General features: G+C 42.0%; 1 protein-coding gene across 3 annotated transcripts in view; it reads left to right on the top strand.

The window, feature by feature from the left end:
* The window catches only part of LOC130127104 (ATP-citrate synthase-like), a 58,159-nt gene that overhangs the window by 15,900 nt on the left and 18,800 nt on the right, over positions 1-23,459 (top strand). For 2 of the 3 annotated variants that reach the window (XM_056296676.1, XM_056296675.1), the window contains exons 4-17: positions 1,336-1,398; positions 1,840-2,030; positions 2,640-2,719; positions 3,993-4,123; positions 4,684-4,802; positions 6,071-6,207; positions 6,570-6,631; positions 7,322-7,439; positions 12,654-12,808; positions 13,902-13,998; positions 18,759-18,900; positions 19,952-20,120; positions 20,275-20,379; positions 20,527-20,723. In XM_056296676.1, coding sequence (XP_056152651.1) covers positions 1,336-1,398; positions 1,840-2,030; positions 2,640-2,719; positions 3,993-4,123; positions 4,684-4,802; positions 6,071-6,207; positions 6,570-6,631; positions 7,322-7,439; positions 12,654-12,808; positions 13,902-13,998; positions 18,759-18,900; positions 19,952-20,120; positions 20,275-20,379; positions 20,527-20,723 — 1,766 coding nt within the window. Of the gene's footprint in view, positions 1-1,335; positions 1,399-1,839; positions 2,031-2,639; positions 2,720-3,992; positions 4,124-4,683; positions 4,803-6,070; positions 6,208-6,569; positions 6,632-7,321; positions 7,440-12,653; positions 12,809-13,901; positions 13,999-14,240; positions 14,298-14,975; positions 15,006-18,758; positions 18,901-19,951; positions 20,121-20,274; positions 20,380-20,526; positions 20,724-23,459 lie in introns of all 3 variants that reach the window. The other variant, XM_056296677.1, reaches the window with a different exon arrangement.

Genomic DNA, 23,459 nt, shown 5'->3' with positions numbered 1-23,459 from the left:
CAGGACAGCTCAGAAGAGTGGAGTAATTGGCCGGGTACAACTGGGGAGAAAAAAAAGGTGGGGGGTATCAAAACTCGAAAGGTTCGATACATTACATTTGTCAACTCGAAGGAACTGATTCTGTGAAAAGAATCGGTCCACCCATTACTAGTGAGAGAGTATACATTAGAAAGAGAGAGAACGAGACCCCTCCCCTAAACCTACAGCTTGCTCAAGTCCAACACAGTCAGGGCAATGGCGATCCAAAAATGGTTGCAAGTGTGGTTACACTTCTCCAAACTTGACGCAGACAATGCTCACTGCAGTATTTGTGATGTGCAATGCAAATTTGTATTAGAAGTTTGGACACGCCTGCAAATAGCCCAGTTTTACTCAGTGATATGACTAATCCCTGGAACGTAATTGTAAACAAATATTAGAGTGCAATAAATCTCTCCGTGATGTAGAAGAGAGTCGTAAAATGGTAGAAAAAATTTGAGTATGACACAAACCCAATATTTGGTTTTTAGGTTGATCTTGAGGTAGAGCAGGAAAGAGATAGTGAAATGCCTGCTATACACAGATGTGCCATGCATCTGGACGGTTTCATGCTTGTTTACAACTGAAAGTACATTTTTTATTATTACTGATGGTAAAGTACAGAAAAAAAAGGTACCGTTTGGTACTGGTATCGGTTCAAATGTGAACGGTACCCAACCCTATTACGTACCCTCCCATACTTTTGAATACGTTTTATGTTCCCTACATGCCATATTGTCAGGGCTGTGGGCTCTGCTGTAATTGAAAGCTCTGCTGGCAGCATTATTCTTTGGCCACATAAGTCAAAAATTTATATTTCAGTTACATGTAGCAGTCCGTTTTCTCACATGAGCACCATGTGCCATTTATATAAAAGGCATGTGAGTCTCCTTGTCCATGGGCCTGTTAAATGTGGTATGTTGTATTCAGCAGTAGAGGACAACAGGTTTATGTTTAGATGTGCCAGGTCAGAGGTCATGAAATGTTAATGTCGAGGGTGTGGGGGGGGACTATTCTGGTCTGCACTGCAGGTCAAAGCAATTCCACCCTATTGCTTTTTCCACAGCAAAGTCATCAAACTACCTGTCTGAGCAAACTGACTGCAAATGTATACATCCGCCAGTCTTTCTGTGGTTTGCTGCTTATTATTTTCAGTTCACCCTGTCATTGTTTTCTTCTTTTTCTAGGAGAAAGAAAACTAATTTTCTATAGACCTGTTTATTTCCCGGTTAAGCAGGTATTTGCTATCAAGGCCATAACTAGATAAGAAAAACATTTTTTGGAGTTGATCTAAATAAAAACTGTTTGTTTTGACAGGTTGCGAAAGCCAAGGGTGTGTTGAAGAACTTCCTCATTGAGCCATTCGTGGCACATACACAGGTAATGTGTGCCAACTTCCCATGTGACCTCTGTCTCCATACTGCCTAATTTGGGAGTCATGCTCGAAGCTAATTATTTAATCAATGTTCAGTAATAATCACGTTTTCATCAGTCTGCATGTGACTCGTCAGTATACTATGGGTGAGGCTAGGGTTTGTGTATATGGCATCTGTATTTGTGAGAACATTTCCCTGTACTGAGTCAGTCCTGTTCATTCTTTGTTTAGCAAAGCGGATGTTTTTTTTTTTTTTTTAATATTCAAAGAACACTCAGCATGACGGCAGCATCACATCCAACGTTTTAGGGTATAAGCGAAAGTAAATGTTCCACTATTGACTAACACATGGATGTTGTATTAAATTTGAAGTGTAAATGTTTGAAAATGATTAGGCAATCCATGTACTTCACTGTCCTAATTCTGCTGTGGCCTTTCTCTCCCAGAATGAGGAGTTCTATGTATGTATTTATGCCAGTCGTGAAGGGGACTATGTGCTCTTCCACCATGAGGGAGGAGTAGAGGTGGGCGATGTGGATGCTAAGGCCCAGAGGCTGCTGGTTGCTGTGGACAACAAGCTGAGCGAGGACCAAGTCACAGAGCAGCTCCTCACACATGTCTCTGATGATAAGAAAGAGTAAGGGCACATTTTGACCTCCTCTTTAGTTATTTAAGAAAATTTTGAAGACGCTATGGTGAGTTTTGGGTTTTTGTTTACGGAAGAATGACTTCATCGTTGCAAAGATCCACATTCATTGGCCAGTAGCTTATATATCTGTCTTGAAGAGGAGACTAGGAGATGCACTGGTGCTTTGTTAAAACAACTGTTTGTAAGATATACTGCAATGAGGTAATGTCATTAATTGTGCCAATGTGTCCTATTTATGTGCTGTAAATTATTTAAGTCAGATTTTGTAGGAAATTGGACCTGGAATCAAGCATTTGGAGTAATTTAAACAGTGATATCTAATCTCGCTGATGGTCTCATTTGCTTATGTCAGACATGTAGAGGAATAAAAATTAAATTAAGACATAATCAGTGAAAAACACCTCATGGCAGCTTTATAGCATATTTGGATTAATGGCACAGTTGAGGAAAACCTCCAGGAAGATTGTCTTTGGAAGGGTGGTATATTTAAACAGACAATGCTGAATACTTTATATGCATCTTGTGTATATAGATGAAACAAAGGCCACCTTGACTTTGTATGCTAGCTGCTAATGTGATGACCTTTTCTCCTCTAAGAGTCCTGGCCAGTTTCATAGTGGGGCTCTTCAACCTGTACGAAGATCTCTATTTCACCTACCTGGAGATCAACCCACTGGGTACGTCCTTCCTGATTTCAAGAAAGGGCATGGCCTAATTAGTTCATACAGAATACTGTAGATTAGGGCTGTGTGATATGACGATATATATCATGTGACGATACAGCATAATATGAAACGATAGAGGTTTTTCTATCGTTTGTTTTGTTGTCGCAAATCACACTCTTCACGGCAATATTTTTCATCATTTGGGGTCTGTCCATCTTTTGCACAGATTACATTAATGAATTGCTATTATTGGCTTTTTACTCAAAGCTTTTATTGCACCTACGGTAATGTAAATGGTGTAGTTGTTATCAACTCTCCATGGCTGTCTGTCTCGCCTCTGCTCTGCTCTGCTGAGCTCGGTGTGTGGCAGGGCTGAGCCCCGCCCACGGTGAATCAGCACAGAGGAAAAAACGCGGCCATAAATGACAGCAAAATGCAGTAGAGTCTGCTTATTTATGTTATTCACCTAATTTATGTGCACTCATTTTATTCCGGCTCTCTGTGAGAGTTGCTATTGCCTTTTGCTGTCATTTATGGTCGTGCTACTCTCCTCTGCTCTCTGTGGTTCAGCAAGGGCGGGGCTACCCCTCCACACACATGTGCCTGGGGCACAGACCAGAAACTATTTATTCATTGAATTTACCGAAAATGTGCTATATTGTGATGTGTATCGTTATCGAGATATGAAATGGCCAATATTAGAATATGAAATTTTGGTCATATCACAAAGCCCTGCTATAGATAAGGTCTTACTAACTCCTAGTAGCAAGATCCACTGGTGCGAAAACACCATGGTTTTGAAAATGATTTTAACAATTTCCATGTGGTAAAACCACATTTTACCACATTGTGGTTTTATCACAATGTGGTAAAACTTTAAAAAGTTGATTTAGCACCACACTGTAAAATGTCCATTCTGAGCGATATGAAAATGAGTAATACTCAAAGTAGTGGTCATGGTTGTTGGGCTATATTCACACATGTAAAACCATGATTAATGAATACATAAAGATTAAAATTTAGAAAAATGTGGAGATTTAAAATGTATGAAACCTGAAGATTGTATAAATATATTTGCTGCTATTACCGATGACTTGACCTGTGTTCTGACCCCACAAAAAACGAGCAAAATCCAGGAAAATTTTGAACTGAAAGTGTCAAGCATTTTTACATTTTCTTTTTTAAACTTATTAGACTGGTCAGTTGTTTTGTCCAAATGTGATTTCTGAACAGTTCAAGTAGTGTATTGATGCAGAGTGAATAATGATATTCTTACTTTCACCAGTGGTTACCCAAGATGGAGTGTATGTCCTGGACATGGCAGCAAAGATTGATGCAACAGCAGACTACATCTGTAAGGCGAAGTGGGGTGATGTGGACTTCCCTCCACCCTTTGGCAGAGAAGCCTATCCAGAGGTGAGGCTAAAGGACAGTATCGGAAGAAACATGCAGCTTTTCTTAGCCACTTAGTTGTTGGGTTGTAGGGATTGCTGATTAGAATGGGGCTTTTTATCTTTTAAATCACGGAAGAGTTGAAAAGTGTTTTTTTTTTTTTAAGTCTATGCTGGACTTTCACTTTTTGACTTGACACGTAAGCGTGCAATATTTACCATTGTGTGTCTCCTCACCCATTAATAATAGTTTGCTTTAATGGTAATCAGAGAGAAATAACTAAAATTTCATACATATGTATAAATATGTATAAAATTAAATATGTATAAAACATATTCATACATTTGAGATAATGTCACTGCCCTTTGGTAAACAGACATACAGGGCTATATTTAATCCTAGTTATGATGCCTTGGAAATTAACAGACACACGGTTCTTACCCATTTGGCACCCTGATATCTAAACATTTGGCTCAGTCAGCAGCTTTAGTGGATAAGTAGCTCAAAACTTGGGCTCTGCTTCCATTCTTTGCCATGTGCACTGCTCATAACCTATAACCAGTTCTGTGACGTGTCCATTACAGGAGGCCTACATAGCTGACCTGGATGCAAAAAGTGGTGCCAGTCTGAAACTGACCCTGCTAAACCCTCATGGCAGGATCTGGACCATGGTGGCTGGAGGAGGAGCATCAGTAGTCTACAGGTATCAAAAGAGCATTGGCAAAGTTTAGAAGTTGTCGTGTTTTTGGCAGGCTGCTGGTCCTCAGTGATCTTTGAGAAGATATCATTACCTCCTCAATGCTCATTGCACCCAGTATCTGATATACTACTACTAGCTCTGCTAGTAGCCAACCTCCTCAATGCTGAATCAGTTGATTAAAAATTCACATGAATATAAATATGTGATGGCCTGGCGGCCTGTCCAGGGTGTCTCCCCACCTGCCGCCCAATGACTGCTGGAATAGGCTCCAGCATCCCTGCAACCCTGAGAACAGGATAAGCAGTTAAGACAATGGATGGATATATAATATAAACATATGAACATATAATATAAATAATACATGAACACAAACAGCCTTTGAACACAAACATAGATATGTGTTCTACCTTATCATCCATTATTAATCCAGAGTGAGCATATCAATCAACTAGGTAACCTGTGTTTTTGGAATGACCTTCATTGTTGTTTTGTTCAGTGAACACAATTCTAATGTTAACCATACTTAAGCCTGCAGTAGCAAAGGAAAATATCACTGTGCTACAATTTCGGTATACTTGAAACCAATAAAGATAAAAGATTTATTTGGCCAATCAATATGTATTTTCTGCCTGTTTTTCCAATGCTGGTCAAACCTGGAAAATTGTGTGTGTGGGGGGGGGGGTGCCACCTGTCGGTACATGTCATTGGAGAATAAACGTGCCTACTAAACTGTAATTGTCTATTAGGGCTGCTTTACTAATAGAACCCTACTGATCAGTAATCACTTGAAAGTAGATGGATTCACCACTTGTCTCTGGGTGTTTTCACACTAGGGGCCTGGATCCGAGTACACTTGACCCCAAAGTCCATTTCGTTTGATAAGTGCGAACACTTTGTACCATACTTGGGCACAGTGGTCTCGATTACGGTTCATCTGCACTCGAGAATGGTTGCATCAGGTCTGAAAACAACTGTACCAAAACACAGAGTTGGACTGCTATAATAATAATCATTACGTTTTTATAGTGCTTTTCAAGACACCCAAAGCACTTATGCAAATGCTATGCTACAAAGGCATTTCTCAATGCCGCCTGTCTCCTCTGAAATCTGCGTATGGGCGTAGCACGTGCCGATCTCATGTGTGTAGTTATGCAAGTGTACTCGTGTACTGAACATTACTAGTGTGAAAGATGAAAGGAAGGGGCAATTGTACTCAGGCACGGTACGAAGCAATCATACCTAATATGAAAACGCCCTCTGTTCTGCTGTAGTGACACCATCTGTGACCTGGGTGGGGTTGATGAGCTGGCCAACTATGGCGAGTACTCTGGAGCACCCAGCGAGCAGCAGACCTACGACTATGCAAAAACCATCCTCTCCCTCATGACCCGTGAGAAGCACCACCAAGGTGGGAATGACCAAAAGACGTTCCCCCAGAGGTTAACACTATCAAAGACAGTTATTTCCTCACGTCTTTGTATGAATGCTTAAGAACTGAGTAACAGGTTTCACATTTCCTGAAAGTTTGCCTCAGAATTGAGTAAATATTTTGCTGACTCATGCTTAAGAGCATTGCCTCTTACTCTCGTTTTTTGCAGTTTATTGATTGCTGTCTCCTTTAAGCGGTTTGTGAGCCTATTTTTCTTTTCAATGCGTTGTCAACAGTAGATTGAATGGTACTCTCAGTTTGCCAAATTATGTAACTGGGGGTGTTGAATTACCACCCACTGACTTGCTCTCACCTTGTCAACTTGTTTCTGGACCCTACAGGGAAAGTGTTGATCATCGGGGGAAGTATTGCCAACTTCACCAACGTAGCAGCCACATTCAAAGTGAGACGTGCCAACACTTTTTTTTATTTTGGTGCAATATATGAATTTAAGATGATAATTATACGTTGAAAGTAAAACATTAAACCAAGTCAGAAGAAATACTACACCAACTGCAATTTTGAACAGATAACATACCTTATCTAGCATTTGCGATGTTTAACTTTTGTACAGTTAAATGCTAGCATGAGTCACAATGTGACTGAAATGCAATAAACACAAAGCTGGAAATGTTGGTAGCTAAATGATAACCTATCTTGGCCATAACTTCCCGCTTCAGAAAAATTGTAAATCTGTTGATTTGTTTATGATGATTTCCTAAATCAAGGATAGATGTGTAGGTATGTCCATTACTCTTGTTTTGCACTAAGCATTTCTGAATTTGTTTCAGTATAGTTGCATATTCACTTGTTGTTTTTTCAAAATACAGACCATTTCATAAGCAATGGATTTAATTTTATTTCAGAAGTTAGAGTAAAAGACTTTGGCAACTGGACATTAGAGCAGAGCTTATCTGTGCAACTAACAATGTCAAACCAATGAGTTACTTAAATGTAGTCATATAGTCAAATGTAGACAGTATTGATAAGACCACACTAATGTCTTTAGTTTTGCAAGTCCCTGAAATGACGTGTTTTTAAAGGATCCCCTCCCTCTGCTCTGCATACCTTACACTCCTGCATCTCTCCTTAGGGCATTGTCAGGGCAATCAGAGACTACCAGGGCCCTCTGAAGGAGCACGAGGTCACCATTTTTGTTCGGCGTGGTGGCCCCAATTACCAGGAAGGCCTTAGGGTGATGGGGGAAGTAGGTGAGTTTCACCAGGTCAGGGGTCAGAGAGCGCTTACAAATCACAGAACAGGAGGAATGAAATCTTTATAGTATGTACCACAACACTTAAGGAAATCTATTGGCATTCACAGTGATTTCCAGTATAGAACACATTATTTTTTTGAGTACATGTTTGTATTCCAAGTGAGCACTCTTTACAAAACAGTAATGCCAGGATCAGACTACACAATATTTTTGTCTTTCACGATGGTCACCATGTCAGATTAGGCAATCATAGAGCTATAAATTCTTGTCATGTCTTGGCTGGGAGACTGGCAACATTACAAGTATGACCTTGACCTGTCATCGTATGCTACCTTTCACGACCTTGCACAAGTTCATAGGTTGTCGGGGAGGAGGGTCAAGAAATTGTCAATCATGGCTACAGAAGTAATTCTTGTTGTTTTCTGCTAGGCACAGACTTGGCTATGCTGTGTAGCTGGAAATTAACCACATGCTACTGTAGCCACAACAGCATTCCGAAGAAGCATGACACTGTTGCAGCTAGAGCTGTTGGGGAATGGTAACCTAGCATAGCTTAACCAGCTGTGCTCCAGGTTGCCGAAGTGCCTCCAATATTTCTTGCCAACATTTGTCTTATTTGACTCTTTCATGGTACTCCCTCGAGGTAATGTCAAAAATGCAGGTGTATTGTTGCCAGTGCTCAATAAACCTTTTCTCTGTTTCGTTGTTCCACTTGATAGCAGGAACAGTAGTATCCGTCTTTATCTTTGCCATGTTTACATATGTGCACCAGATAGCACTCTGTCATCCTATTGGTCAACGTCAAGGAACAGGTCATAGGAGTTGTCAAACTAGGCGGGAAAATACAAAAAATTCTTACATGTTAGACTTTTCATTGGGGTGTCATGAGGCATCCCAGACGCCACATTGCTGTTCTTTGATCATGTCATACTATAAGGGGTAAAGACACCCATTCGTCACTCCCGACGGTCACATTTTGGCCCCGACACTGGAAATTTGTCGGCAGCGACAAAATCGTGTCAAAATCTGGCTGAGTTCGTGTAGTCTGATCCCGGAATAATTTGCACAGTAGCTGATAAAATTTACTAGATGAGATGATTCTTCCAAAATATTGGTTTTAAGTAAACATTGGTCTTGACATCCTTATTTTAATAAATATCAGATGTCTGAATTTCCTCATTACAGAAGTGGGCGTCACTCTGAGTTATTTAGGAGACACCCAGTGTGTGTGTGTGTGTGTGTGTGTGTGTGTGTGTGTGTGTGTGTGTGTGTGTGTGTGTGTGCGCGCGCGCGCACACAGCGGCATGCACATGTGCATGCATGTGATACAATACAATATACTTTATTTGTGCCTGTGTGGAAACTTGTCTTGGACCTTGGACCCTCAGGGCAGCTGTTTCACAGTAATGTCACACACAACAATGGATTCTGTACAACATAAGATTCCTACACACTCTCTTTAGCACCGCACATTACAGCTGTGACGGTATGGGTTTTTTCTTAACGCAGTGAAAGAGCAACATAAAAATAATTTTTTTTCTACAAATGCCGCATATTGCCTCTTCCAGATTCGCTGGCTGCCCCTTGTCATCTGGCTCAAAGCCAAAATGTGCCCAAATAGGCAACGTCATATTTAGTTTTGGAATTAGATTTGTCACCATCATTTAATCAAATAATGTCTAGCGTCAACTGTATGGGCGTTAGCACTAGAGATGCACCGATCCACTTTGTTTCAGTTCCGATTCCCATACCTGAATTTGGATATCTGCCACTACTGATACCAGAGCTCTTTCTTTCTTGAATATTATTACTGGTGTTGGTGGCATTATTTGTTAGGTTAAATATGTTGCTCCTGACTAACCTTGTGTTGGTGTCTGGTGATATACATCCTGTCTAGCTTGGCAGTACTAACCCTGATCCCTAAAACCTTTCCCCATGTGTATTGTCTGGTGTTTGAGTTTTTTCATTCTCCACGCATCAATTAAATCAAATTGTAACCTGGATAAAGTGATGGAAGATGATGAATGTGGTTCTTCACTTGCCCTGTCCTGTCACTTGTCGTCACCAGTGACAGGCAGGTTCCCCGCCACCTCCTTCCAGTTACTCTGGGCGTCCTTCTGGGCTTGGCTGTATCAGCTGCTGGGCAGGTTACACATGCAGCAGTGCCTCTAACTCCACACACACTTGGTCCCTCTGATACAGTTACTATGTCATCAATGGCCATTTTATCTTTTTCCTAATTATGATGGAGTTTAGGAGACTCCCAAGTTTAAATTTTGTGGTGTTTAACTTGTTTCCCCACAGCCATCGGCCTCGTTAGACCGCAAAACATATGCACTTTCACATTGTTACATACAAAATCCCTCAGAAAAGTGAAGTGGCATTGAAGACATTGCACAAACCTATACAAATAACTCACTTTCCTTCTCAGCACCTCTTTGTGTATCTTTCCCTCATAAGCTCCTTTTGTATTAACACGATATTAACTTTATAGCACCCTATGCATACCAAGTCTGTAATAAAATTAACTTTTTAGTTAATTCAGTCATTGGATAGATTTGATGGAATTGAAATTTTACTACCAAAGCAGAATGCTGAAGCAAAACCATTCAAAAAATATTTAAAATTCTATGAACTCTGTACTAAAGTGGTTCATAATCTTGACCCCAAAGTAGCATATACATCATAAGACTATACAGTCCCTTGTGGACAATACTAGTTTGGCTTGCTAGACCCGTTGCTAAACATTGTTTCTCTAGAGTCGTATTTCATTGCACGAGGTCACTTAAGTCCAGTAATGCAATTCTGTGTGATGTGTGGGCATTCTGAACATTGCGGCGCAATTTGTCCCTAATTCCACAAGAGGCGCCTGGAGTTAATTTTTCTTTGATGGTTTGTCATCTTTTGCCAGTTTTAAAATTTGGCTGTTGATCTGCTCTTTTTGGCTGGACCAGCCGGCGGGCCAGCCCTACAAACACAATTAAGACTGACTGAGTGATCATGTTAGAGTGACTGACAGTGATCAGTTTGACACGATTGGGCTGCTGGATCAGGTGACCAACAACGTCACTGAAGTTACACAATTGCTTGACCGAGCACCGAGAGTCATAAGAGAAAGCACCCCACAAATAGCAATCACTGACAACACTCACTGGCAAATCACAAAAGGATTGTGCTGCTTCTGCGGCCACTAAACTTGCACAAATAAGACAAAAAGAAACCGTGTAATTCTCAAAGCATCTGTAAAGGTTGAAATGCACCCTGAACTGCACTGTCCAATAAATAGCATCTCAGTGCTCCAGTGCTATTTGCACATATTTAAATTGGGTAATATGTATACATTTCGTGCAAAATTGTCCCCTTTCCATGCAAATGTGCCTCATTGCAAATAAAAAGTCCAATTTACAAACACCAGCGCTAATAGCCACATGCAGTTAGTGAAAATTATAAGCGTCTTCTGCGAGTGGGTGGTGACTGATGCCCAGACTTTCCAGGGATCGTGGCAGCATTGACTAGCCAGGTGAAGGCATCGTCAGGCCAGACATGCTCGTGAACGGATATTTCGCAGGAGAATATCACTTTTTGATTTAACTGAGACCAAAATAGGGTGGCGCAGTGGTTAGTGCAGTTGCCTCACAGCAATAAAGCCCTGGGGTAGTCCAACCTTGAGGGTCATCCTCTGTTTGGAGTTTGCATGTTCTCCCCGTGTCTGCGTGGGTTTCCTCCGGGTGCTCTGGTTTCCAAAGACATGTAGGTCAGGTGAATCAGCCATACTAAATTGTCCTTAGGTGTGAATGTGTGTGTGTCGGCCCTGTGATGGCCTGGCAGCCTGTCCAGGGTGTATCCCCACCTGCCGCCTAATAACTGCTGGGATAGGCTCCAGCATCCCCGCTACCCTGAGAGCATGATATAAGCGGTTTGGATAATGACTGGATGGATGAGACCAAAATCATTCGCAGATGCAGGTTGCCAGGTAAAACAATTGCTGCTATACTTCATGACATCAGGGATGACATTGAGCTTGCCTACTGTGTTCTTGGTGCAAAACTGCCATTTATACTTTGCTAAATGGATAATTGCAATCAGAAGCAAAACAAGGGCAAAGTATCGTTTGCACAATCAGTATCTTTTGTAAATTGGACCTTGAGACAGGGCAGACAGTGGTTGCAAGTGAGGCACAATTCATAGTGCCATCAGCGGCTGCGTTCCATTCTTTGTGAATTCGCCTGTCAATGCAGAGTGAGTCTTAGAAAAACAAGACATCCGCAGATAAAAACGGATGAAAGAAGGGGAGTTAACAGATAATTGGAATAGGTATACTTACAGTTAAGTTCTCTTTCAAATCAAACATCCCAAGGTGAAAGTGGAAAGTATTTGTTCTTGCAACTGCATTTAGGAACCCCCCCCCCTCCCTTTTTTTTTAACTCTGAATGTAGCTTAACCATGTCATGTGATATGCTACTTCAGTACACTTTAACAACAAATATTACTGGGACCACTACAGAAAATTGCAGATGAACATTTAATATTCAGTAATTCACATTATAGACCCTATCACTGACTATCCCTGTAACAAATTGGCCACAATTTTGAACATTGACCGTACACGGTCCAGGCACATACTAGGTTTTGACCTAGTATTGTTAATTTAATTTTTTATCGACATGTGCAGTCACACTCCTTTGAATCTTTTGTCTTACATATGTAATGCTTGTCGAAGTGTGGATCCACAGAACAGCTGTTACCAAATATACAAACTCCCTCCCTCCAAACATACTACACTGTGTTACATTGTGTTGCGTTGGGATGGAGGAATAGAAAGCGAGACTTTTTTTTCAATATTATTTTATTGGCTTCTTCCGCCTTTTATTTGATAGTGGTCAGGAGAGAGAGAGAGAGATAGGAAAAGCAGGGGAGAGAGAGGGGATGATATGCAGCAAAGGGCCGAGGCCAGAGTCGAACCCAGGCCACTGCGGTAAGGACTCAGTCTTGTGTGGTACGCGGTCTACCAGGTGAGTCTCTGAAAGCAAGACATTTTGATGGAAGTGAATTCATGACATTTTGGTCACCATCGGGGAAAACAAGCAGTGTGTGATGTGTGGATCTGGTTGATTCGGACAAATTTGTACTGGTTCCTCAATGGAACTGGGTCTTGGTTGGCAAAGATGTTTGATTTTAGTCCACCCTCTGGATTCTTTTCTTTCCTCAGGGAAGACCACAGGCATCCCCATCCATGTATTTGGAACCGAGACCCATATGACCGCTATTGTGGGCATGGCCCTGGGCCATCGACCAATTCCCAACCAGCCCCCCATGGATGCACATACTGCCAACTTCCTCCTCAACGCCAGCAACAACGCAGTGGTATTTTCAATGTTGTATTATAAAATAATGCATCATCTACAAGTTGCATGTAAACACACTTCCAGGGTCCTGTCGCTGGACACGCTTATATTTATGTACTTCTGTGTTTAAATAATTTCAATATTTCTTGACGATGCAATTTCTTTGTAATACTTCGCATGGTAATACTTTTTGTCTGTAATACTACACTACATCTTTGTCGTATAGACAAAGTATTATGCAGCAGAAATGAGAACCGTCACAGGTATGTAATGGTTCTCAGGCATGCATGTCAGGTCATTTCTCTGCCTTTGCATTTTTAAAAAACATGCATCATTATTAGGGTTGGGTACCGAACTCAATACTTGTAAGGGTACTGACCGAATTACGTTGGTACTACAGAGTACCTATTCAAGCTAGAGTAGCTATTCAAGTTTGGACTCATCTTGTCACAACTGAAATTACATTTTTGTAATTACAGAGAGAGTAAAGTACCAAAAAAGGTACCAGTACTGGTATCGGTTCAAATGTGAACGGTACCCAACCCTAGTCATAATGTGCGTTACAGATTATAGCAGAACTCATACATGAGCATTCCTACTCACTATCCTGTCTGAGAGATAGCTTATGGCCAGCTAACTAGCTAATGGCTGTTTCGTGTTTGTATTGCTGTCCTCTTCACTGCCTTGGGTTACCTTTCCCATGCGCAGTTTCAAAAAGCCAAAATAAAACCTCATTTAGTTACATACATGCGCCAATAAATTGAATCATTGAGCGAATTCTATGTGTACAAGTCATACTATTCTTATTCAGACTTTGACCTCCCCTGATAAAGACATTAAAATAAAAGCTTGTACTGATATTAAAATTGGAGCAATGTGTTGATCCGTTTGATTGTTTTGTTGGACTGGATGTAGTATATACTTAATATGACCCTCAACTGGCTAGAACGGAGAACTTCTCCATAAAGAACAGAACCATTTTCCACAGGTGCAAACTCCTTTGCTTTGAAAACTATAATGCAAATCACATCTCTTTGCCTCACTCTTTTGGAACTTGGGCTTTTCTTCAGGAATAAATGAAAAACTGCATTTTCCCTCTTTCTGCCTACTAGACCCCAGCTACCACAAGGACAGCCTCGTTCTCTGAGGGGCACATGGCAACCAATGATGCCACTCCAGCTAAAAAGTCTAAGGCAGGTCTTCCCGCAGGTAACTATCATTGCACTGCTCACTGCGCTGCTGTTTATCAGAAGGACTCCATCCATTTATTTACTCACACATCTTGCTTGCTGTCTGCTTCTTTCTCTTACCCTTGCTTTCTGTATTACCCTGCCCCTCTTTTGCCATCACTGCTATTCTGCATTTTTATCTTCTGTTATCCTTTCCTCCACTTGTTTTGGCACACACACCCCCACCCCCATCTCATGTTTTTCATACTTGTTTTTCAAAAGACTCGCTTCACTCTATACTGTGGCCCCTGAAGAATGTGGTCACAGGGGATTGGAAAGGTAAGCAGTGGACATGCCAAGCCCACACCTAACTTGACTCTGCTCTTCACCCCACACTTTGATTTGTCCAATTTCTTCCCCCTCTCTGGCCCAGTCTTGGTAGAGGTGTGCGTGCGTGCGTGCGTGCGTGTGTGTGTGCGTGCGTGTGTGTGTGTGTGTGTGTGTGCGCAGCTTTGACACAAGCATTCTGCATCACATTACTAGTACCCCTCAGTTGTTCAAAGGTCCCAACAGGTGTATTGCACTTTATATTTCACAAATTTAGCGTGTAATGAACTTTGTAATACTGACGTTGAAATCGGTCATTGTTGGACTATGAATTTTATGAGTAGAGGTGTCCCGTATAGACTTGCTGAATAAAGTGACCATATGATATGGATTAGTGACATTTTCATTGTGGCTCAAGGCTCATTGTTTAGTTGTCTTTAGTCTATAGCACAGCAATGTTGGCACAGCTAAGGCATGCTCTGTAGCAGCTGAGCTTTGCATGCTCATTCCTTTGCCATGATTCATGTTTGTTTTTTTCCCTTTATTTTAATGGACATATTGACAGAATTGAAGCCTGTCAGATGAATAAGATAATGATGTAATCATTGTTTTGTTCTCTTTGTTATTGTTCTTGTTTTTTTTTGTGTGCTCATTTTGTCATATTTGTGTTCCCGTCCTGTGGGGTCACAGAAGCACAAGCCTCTTCAGGCTGCAGCGGAGGTAGGGAAGGGTGTGAAAGACCTCTCTCGCTCTGTGTGTGTGTGTGTGTGTGTGTGTGTGTGTGTGTGTGTGTGTGTGCGCGTGTGCGTGCGTGCGCGCGCGTGTGTGTGCGTGCATGTGTGTGCGCCAACGGTTGACACTAGGCTCTGGCTCCTCTTGGCATCCTCATGGTGACTGATTAACGTGAAAGGGCTTGCTCTCCCTTCTTTCAGAACCTGAATTGATAGAACGAGTATTCCCATTTAAATCGGCATGCTTGCATGGTCATCCAGGAAGTATCTCTTAAAATTAATGCCACAAAAGTTTTAAAAGTCCTGCCCTGAAAATAGTGGTAATTATTCGGACAGTGTTATATCACAATTTCATTTGAGGAGCACCTAAGGAAATTACAGTGACCATGGCTGCTAGAAGGGAACCTTTCTGTCATTTCAAGACCATTTTCATTGTGCATTCCTCTTCTCTGAAACCTCACCAGTATTTGAGCAACTGAGACAACTGTTTAAGAGGAAGTAATCTCTCTGGACAGTTTAGGGGCAAGGCCCATATCTTCTGTTGTCTGAGTCACAGAAGGCAATGGATGTTCCAAGGAAGAGGTACAGAGAAAGGACTTAAAGGTGCTATATATGAGATTTTGAACATTAATACAGCAGCAAACAACTATTTGCTATGTAAAGAGATAGTGGAGTAATGGTGTCCTGGGAAAGAACGAAGTCACACTCCTTTTGTGTGTGTTGTAATCCGAGCGTCTCTGTTCTTTGTTTTGGAAGCTGGTCCGGCTGTGCGTGCATGTTAGTGCATGTGAGGTAGCTAGCGTTAGCAGGATCGCTAGCAAGTTAATAATTACATTAAATGGATTAAGGTCATATGGCAGATCAAAGAAGTAGCTCGTTACCAAGCTGAATGTTACTAATGTTAATGAAATGGCTCTATACTGTAAAAATAGATATTCCAACCTAACGAAATAATAGACTAAGAATGCAAGGGGGGTGGGGGGTTTGTTTTGGCTTGGTCTGAGATGCTGCTGCTAAACATAGCACCTTTAAAAAGAAACAAAGGTCTGGCTAGATGCTAGTTATCCATCTACCAAGTACACCATGCCAAATTATAAATCAATTTGTTATTCAGGACTAAGATGTTATCTGAATTTTTAATTGTTCAGATTTCCTGTCACCACACCCCAGTCTGCCCCATAGCCATTCAAAATGTTTTAGTTCAAGTATTGCATCTATTAGGCGTACACAACAGCTCCCCAGTCAAAAAGTGTATCAGCTCGGGCATGCAGGTGGCGTGGCGGTCCATTCTGTTGCATACTAACACGGGGATCACCAGTTCGAATCCCCATGTTACTTCGGGCTTGGTCGAGCGTCCTTACAGACACAATTGGCCGGGTCTGCGGGTGGGAAGCCAGATGTGGGTATGTGTCCTGGTCACTGCACTAGCGCCTCCCCTGGTCAGTCGGGGTGCCTGTTTGGGGGGAGGGGTAACTGGGGGGGGGGGTAGCATGATCCTCCGATGTGCTACGTCCCCTTGGTGAAACTCCTCACTGTCAGGTGAAAAGATCAGCCGGCGACTCCGCGTGTATCGGAGGAGACGTGGTAGTCTGCAGCCCTCCCCGGATTGGCAGATGGGGTGGAGCAACGACCGGGCTCGGAAGAGTGTGGTAATTGGCCAAGTACAATTGGGGAGGGGTCCCAAAAAAAAGTGTATCAGCCCTGTGCCACTCACTGATCAATCTTTTGACTGGAACCTAACTAATTTGTGAAGTTGGTTTTGCAAATGACAACATGTAAGCATGATGTTTTGTGATGTTTGGAACTCGTTACTTTGGAATTTACCTATGAAACAAAGTTTTTCAAGTCTGGATAGCTGGCTCCATAACTCTGCTCAAGACTTTCCCTACAAGTACAGTAGTTGGTGTTGTTTCCATTGAGTCCAAGTGTTGAGTTCTGCACATTCCGTCTCCATTCAAAACTCCTAAAAGCACACTGCAACCTTTTAGCCATACAGAAGGTGATTGAGTACACAGATGCTATATTGGGAACCTATGCAAGTAAAGGCATTAATTAAAACACTCCAGTGTCTTATGCAAAGAAAGGAACGTGTTTGTTTTTTTTTGTCATCTTCATAATATAAAATGCATTTAGATGGTAAGAGCTCACCTCTCCTGGAATTAAATATTCTAACAATGGGGCTAATCCTAAAAGGCAAAATAGATGTGACGTGTATTTGAATATATAAATTTCAATGTTGGTTTACAATGTTCTTCAGAGGAATGTTTTGGTTTATCTATTTCATAGATACTAAGTCTTAATTTCTCAGGAAGCAGTTTCTCTGCAAAAAAGGGGTGTGAATAGTCAAAATGAATCTGATCCTAAGTGTAATTTACATAAAATATTCAAGGACGTGAAATGACTATAGGATTTTATGGGTATCTGTGGACTCTGGACTGTGGACTGAAAAAAAATACTGTAATTTGGGCGTCCGGATAGTGTAGTGGTCTATTCCGTTGCCTACCTACACAGGGATCTTCGGTTCGAATCCCCGTGTTTCCTCTGGCTTGGTCGGGTGTCTCTACAGACACAATTGGCTGCCTCTGCGGGAGGAAAGCCGGCTATGGGTATGTGTTCTGGTCGCTGCACTAGTGCCTCCTCTGGTCAGTCGGGGTGCGTGTTCAGGGGGGAGGGGGAACCGGGGGGAATAGCGTGATCTTCCCACATGCTACGTCCCCCTGGTGAAACTCCTCACTATCAGATGAAAAGAAGTGGCTGGCTGCTCCACATGTATTGGAGGAGACAGGTGGTAGTCTGCAGCCCTCCCCGGATTGGCAGAGGGGGTGGAGCAGCGACCAGGACGGCTCGGAAGAGTGGGGGAATTGGCCAGGTACAACTGGGGAGAAAAAGGGGGAAACATAAAAAAAGAAGCTTGTATCTATAACGCCCTATAAGCATCTATAACGCCCTATAAGTGTAGCTATAAGTCATTGTAAGATTAATTATAACCATGTTTATGCCCTCACAACACCTCATAACCACCTTTATGATACATTGTCAATTTAAAACGGATTTATGCATTATAAATATGTCATCATTAGCCTGTTTATCTGTCAAATGTCATAATGCATCATAGCCAAGTTGTTTTGCTGAAGTTTTGTAGAGATGCATAATGAGACTTCAGTGCTATTTCAGTTTTCAGCCATAGCCGTTGGTCATTGTAATACACATTATAGGAAAGTATGGGCGTTTTAGATGCAATAGGTGCTTATAGGGCATTATAGATGCTTATAAGGCATTATAGATGCTTATAGGGCATTATAGATGCAAGCTTCATAGAAAGTGTTACCGAATACTGTAATTTACCATGGAATATTATGGATATCTGGTGACCAGACTGTAGAGATAACTTGTGTCTCCCGATATTCAAACCATTAGTCTCACAGATGAGGTAATCTGATTAGTCAACTGTACAGGCAACAATTAAGTAGTTTGTCAACAACACAGCTGAACATATCCCCCACTTCTAACCCAACCTCATCTCCACCACCAAATGTAATATCAAATTCCAACATTGTGCAAACTGCTTGAAATATACATGTTTATCTGCCCCAAGCGATCTGTGTGCTTGTCCTACCCTCATTGTAACTGCCCTCATCTCTACCCAACTGTGGTTTTAACTGACCACAAATTCCCCTCTCATCTCATCAATCTCTCTTTCTCCTCCTGTCTGTCTCTCTGTCCGTATTCCCTCCCCCCACAGCCAAAGCTACCACGCTGTTCAGCAGACACACCAAGGCCATTGTATGGGGCATGCAGACAAGAGCCGTGCAAGGCATGCTTGACTTTGACTACGTGTGCTCACGGGACGAGCCCTCGGTGGCAGCTATGGTCTATCCCTTTACGTAGGTTCCCTAAGTGCTTGACTTCTTTCATTGAACAGCATCCCAATCTAAAACAATATATAATGATGATACTAAATATAAAATATGTTCAACAGCCCATTTGAATATAGATTGTTTGAAAATTAGATTTGCTGTAGAAATGGCTTAATTTTTCTGTTTTTTGTTTATCTTCAGTTGCTTTTTTTTCCTTTTTTTTTTTTTACTAGAATGTGTGATTGTGGGAAAATAGTCTTTACAAGAACTCATTCTCACTGATTTTGACAAATTGTTTTTCAACTAAAGTACTCTTATGCTTTGCCTTCTTGTCCGTAGTAAGCTGTGACGGTAATTTTTGTTTTTTGAGTTCATTTACCCCCCCCCCCCCATTAGAGCTCAGAAATTGCCTAACAAATTTAACTCATTTGCCCTGTAGTCAGCAGCTTTATCTAATTGTCATAATGAGTATCCGGTCAAATGCATCTGAACAAATGAAAAACGGTTAAATTGTTTCATACTGTGTCCAGATCATACATTTTAGCAAAAAATTTTGCTTTTCCCAGTACAATAACCCTATTGTTAACGATAACTGAAGGGGGAATCCCAGATGCTACTGATAAAATGGGACCAGTAGTGTTGTAAAAGTGACACTGAATGCTCATAAACTTGTGTAGAAGTGTTACGTGGTGAGAACTGAAAATTTACTACCAAAATAAAAAATGTTTTAAGGGAAATGTAAATTTCCTATTTTGCTAAAAGAGTTTCTACACCTTATATCTAACAAGAACCCACTGTCATAGATGCAAAGCATTATAGTCATTGAGTCCAAGATAGTAAGGACTTTGGGTGAGTTTGCATTCTGTAGACTTGCTCTACATGTTTTCAGTAAGCATGAGGCTTATAAGGACATATTTCACTGAAGAGTTGCAAGCAGCTCATAGTGGGAGGAAAAATGGTATGATCCACCTGAGGGAGGCTGAACACTGACTACTGTAGCTATGTGAGTGGGCAAGTTTCTTTCCAGGTCATTGAGTTTATTTGCATCTATAAAACGTCCTGTATTTGTTCTCCGTAGTGGGGATCACAAGCAGAAGTTCTACTGGGGCCACAAGGAAATCCTGCTGCCAGTCTACAAAAACATGGCTGATGCCATGAATAAGCACCCTGAGGTAGATGTACTGATCAGCTTTGCTTCGCTGCGTTCAGCCTTCGACAGCACCATGGAGACCATGCAGTACCCTAAGGTAGAACCCCCCCCCATGGTCCAGATGCCATATGTTACCCTTCCTCTAGCCCTAACCCCCCATTTGCCACTTAAACCACTAAGATTCAGTTTGACAATGGAACTCCCTTGTATTAATTCTGGTTGATCAAGACTAGTCTAATTTTTGTTTCCAGATTCACACTATTGCCATCATAGCTGAGGGAATACCTGAAGCCCAGACCCGCAAGATGATAAAGCTGGCTGATGAAAAAGGTGTCACAATCATTGGCCCTGCCACGGTATGCAGCCTCACAATGCAATTCAAACAATGTCCTTTGTAAAATGAGCCCTTTTTTTTTTAAAATATATATATTTTTTTATTGTTAATTTTTTTTTCTTTTTTTTTTTAAGCGATGTATTTAAATGCATTAATTTTTTTACTTCAGGTTGGGGGCATCAAGCCAGGCTGTTTTAAGATTGGTAACACAGGTGGAATGCTGGATAACATCCTGGCTTCTAAACTGTACCGACCTGGCAGTGTGGCCTATGTGTCTCGCTCTGGGGGCATGTCCAATGAGCTCAACAACATCATCTCCCGCACCACAGATGGTGTCTATGAGGGCGTGGCCATCGGAGGAGACAGGTATTGGCAGACTCAAAAGGCAGTAATATTTGACTCCAGTAAATGAGCAGAGGACTGTCTATAGGATAAATGAAAAGAAAATTAGTGATTAGAGACCCCAGCTGCTCTAGATTAAGACCGCGAGATTAAAATGATTGTTTTTAGTGCCATTGTCAACTTTTATTTCATCTCTACTTTCCAAATTTGCAGCATAATCAACTGAAATTGATCTGTTGTCATAAAATGTACTTGGCATCAAAACAGTTCTATCAGCAAACAGATAACTTATGGTCTGTTGTTTTTTGAATTTAGACTACATCCAAACAGAGAGCTCTTGCACTGCTTTCACACAGCCATCAACTTTTAGTTGATGAGTCGATGGGCAGTGAGATGTATCTTTGTTATTATGTCATGTAGCCATGAAGTTTTCGATCACTGGGAATTACAGTGCATCCGGAAAGTATTCACACCCCTTCACTTTCCCCATATTTTGTTATGTTACAGCCTTATTCCAAAATGGATTAAATTCCTTTTTTTTTCTCTCATCAATTTACATACAATACTCCATAATGACAAAGCGAAAAAGGTTTTGCAGAAATGTTTGCAAATTTATTAAAAATAAAAAACTGAAATATTGCATGTACATAAGTATTCACGCCCTTTACTCGGTACTTGGTTGAGGCACCCTTGGCAGTGATGACAGCCTCAAGTCTTCTTGGGTATGAAGCTACAAGCTTGGCACGCCTATATTTGGGGTATTTCTCCCATTCCTCTCTGCAGATCCTCTCGAGCTATGTAAGGTTAGATGGGGAGCGTCGCTGCACAGCTATTTTCAGGTCTTTCCAGAGATGTTCAATGGGGTTCAAGTCTGGGCTCTGGCTGGGCCACTCAAAGACATTCACAGACTTGTCCCGAAGTCACTCCTTCATTGTCTTGGCTGTGTGCTTAGGGTCGTTGTCGTGTTGAAAGGTAAACCTTCGCCCCAGGCTGAGGTCCTGAGCGCTCTGGAGCAGGTTTTCATCAAGGATCTCTCTGTACTTTTCTCCATTCATCTTTCCCTCGATTCTGACTAGTCTCCCAGTTCCTGCCGCTGAAGAACATCCCCACAGTATGATGCTGCCACCACCATGCTTTACTGTAGGGATGGTATTAGCAAGGTGATGAGAAGTGCCTGGATTCTTCCAGATGTGACGTTTGGCATTCAGGCCAAAGAGTTCAATCTTGGTTTCATCAGACCAGAGAATCTGGTTTCTCATGGTCTGAGAGTCCTTTAGGTGCTTTCTGGCAAACTCCAAGCGGGCTGTCATGTGCCTTTTACTGAGCAGAGGCTTCCGTCTGGCCACTTTACCATAAAGGCCTGATTGGTGGAGTGCTTCAGAGATGGTTGTCCTTCTGGAAGGTTCTCCCATCTCCACAGAGGAATGCTGGAGCTCTGTCAGAGTGACCAGGGGGTTCTTGGTCACCTCCCTGACCAAGGCCCTTCTCCCCCGATTGCTCAGTTTGGCTGGGCGGCCAGCTCTAGGAAGAGTCCTGGTGGATCCAAACTTCTTCCATTTACGAATGATGGAGACCACTGTGCTCTTCGGGACCTTCAAAGCAGTAGAAATTTTTTTGTACCCTTCCCCAGATCTGTGCCTCGATACAATCCTCTCTCGGGGGTCCACAGACAATTCCTTTGACTTCATGGCTTGGTTTCTGCTCTGACATGCACTGTCAACAGTGGGACCTTATATAGACAGGTGTGTGCCTTTCCAAATCATGTCCAACCAATTGAATTTACTACAGGTGGACTCCAATCAAGATGTAGAAACATCTCAAGGATGATCAGTGGAAACAGGATGAACCTCAGCTCAATTTTGTCATAGCAAAGGGTGTGAATACTTACGTACATGCAATATTTCCGTTTTTTATTTTTAATAAATTTGCAAAAATTTCTACAAAGCCTTTTTCACTTTGTCATTATGGGGTATTGTGTGTAGATTGATGAGAAAAAAAAGGAATTTAATCCATTTTGGAATAAGGCTGTAACATAACAAAATGTGGGGAAGGTGAAGTGGTGTGAATATTTTCCGGATGCACTGTATTTTAATCTGAAGCTACAGATTTTTCACTCGCCACTATTATCACTTCATTTACCATTGACGTCAACAATGGAAGAAACTTGTCTCCAGGTATCATTTTTTATAAGACCTAATCACAATGCTGTTTTAGTTTATAATTTTAAAACATGGGGAAACTTTGGCATGGTGGCACAGTGGTTAGCGTGGCCGCCTCACAACAAGAAGGTCCTGGGTTCGAGCCCCAGGGTAGTCCAACCTTAGGGGTCGTCCTGGGTCATCTTCTGTGTGGAGTTTCATGTTCTCCCTGTGTCTGCGTGGGTTTCCTCCGGGGGCTACGGTTTCCTGCAACAGTCCAAAGACCTGTAGGTCAGGATAATCGGCCGTACTAAGTTGTCCCTAGGTGTGTGTGTGTGTGTGTGTGTGTGTGTGTGTGTGTGTGTGTGTGTGTGTGTGTGTGTGTGTGTGTGTGTGTGTGTGTGTGTGTGTGTGCGTGTGCGTGTGCGTGCGTGCGTGCGTGCGTGCGTGCGTGCGTGCGTGCGTGCGTGCGTGCGCTTGCGTGCGTGCGCTTGCGTGCGTGCGTGCCGGCCCTGTGTGATAGTCTGGCGGCCTGTCCAGGGTGTCTTCCTGCCTGCCGCCCAATGACTGCTGGGATAGGCTCCAGCATCCCCGCGACCCTGAGAGCAGGATAAGCAGTTCG

This window comes from Lampris incognitus, chromosome 17, assembly GCF_029633865.1.
Source record: "Lampris incognitus isolate fLamInc1 chromosome 17, fLamInc1.hap2, whole genome shotgun sequence".
NCBI lineage: Eukaryota > Metazoa > Chordata > Actinopteri > Lampriformes > Lampridae > Lampris > Lampris incognitus.
The sequence above is the reverse complement of the archived record's forward strand: the minus strand, read 5'-3'. Positions and strand labels throughout refer to the sequence as shown.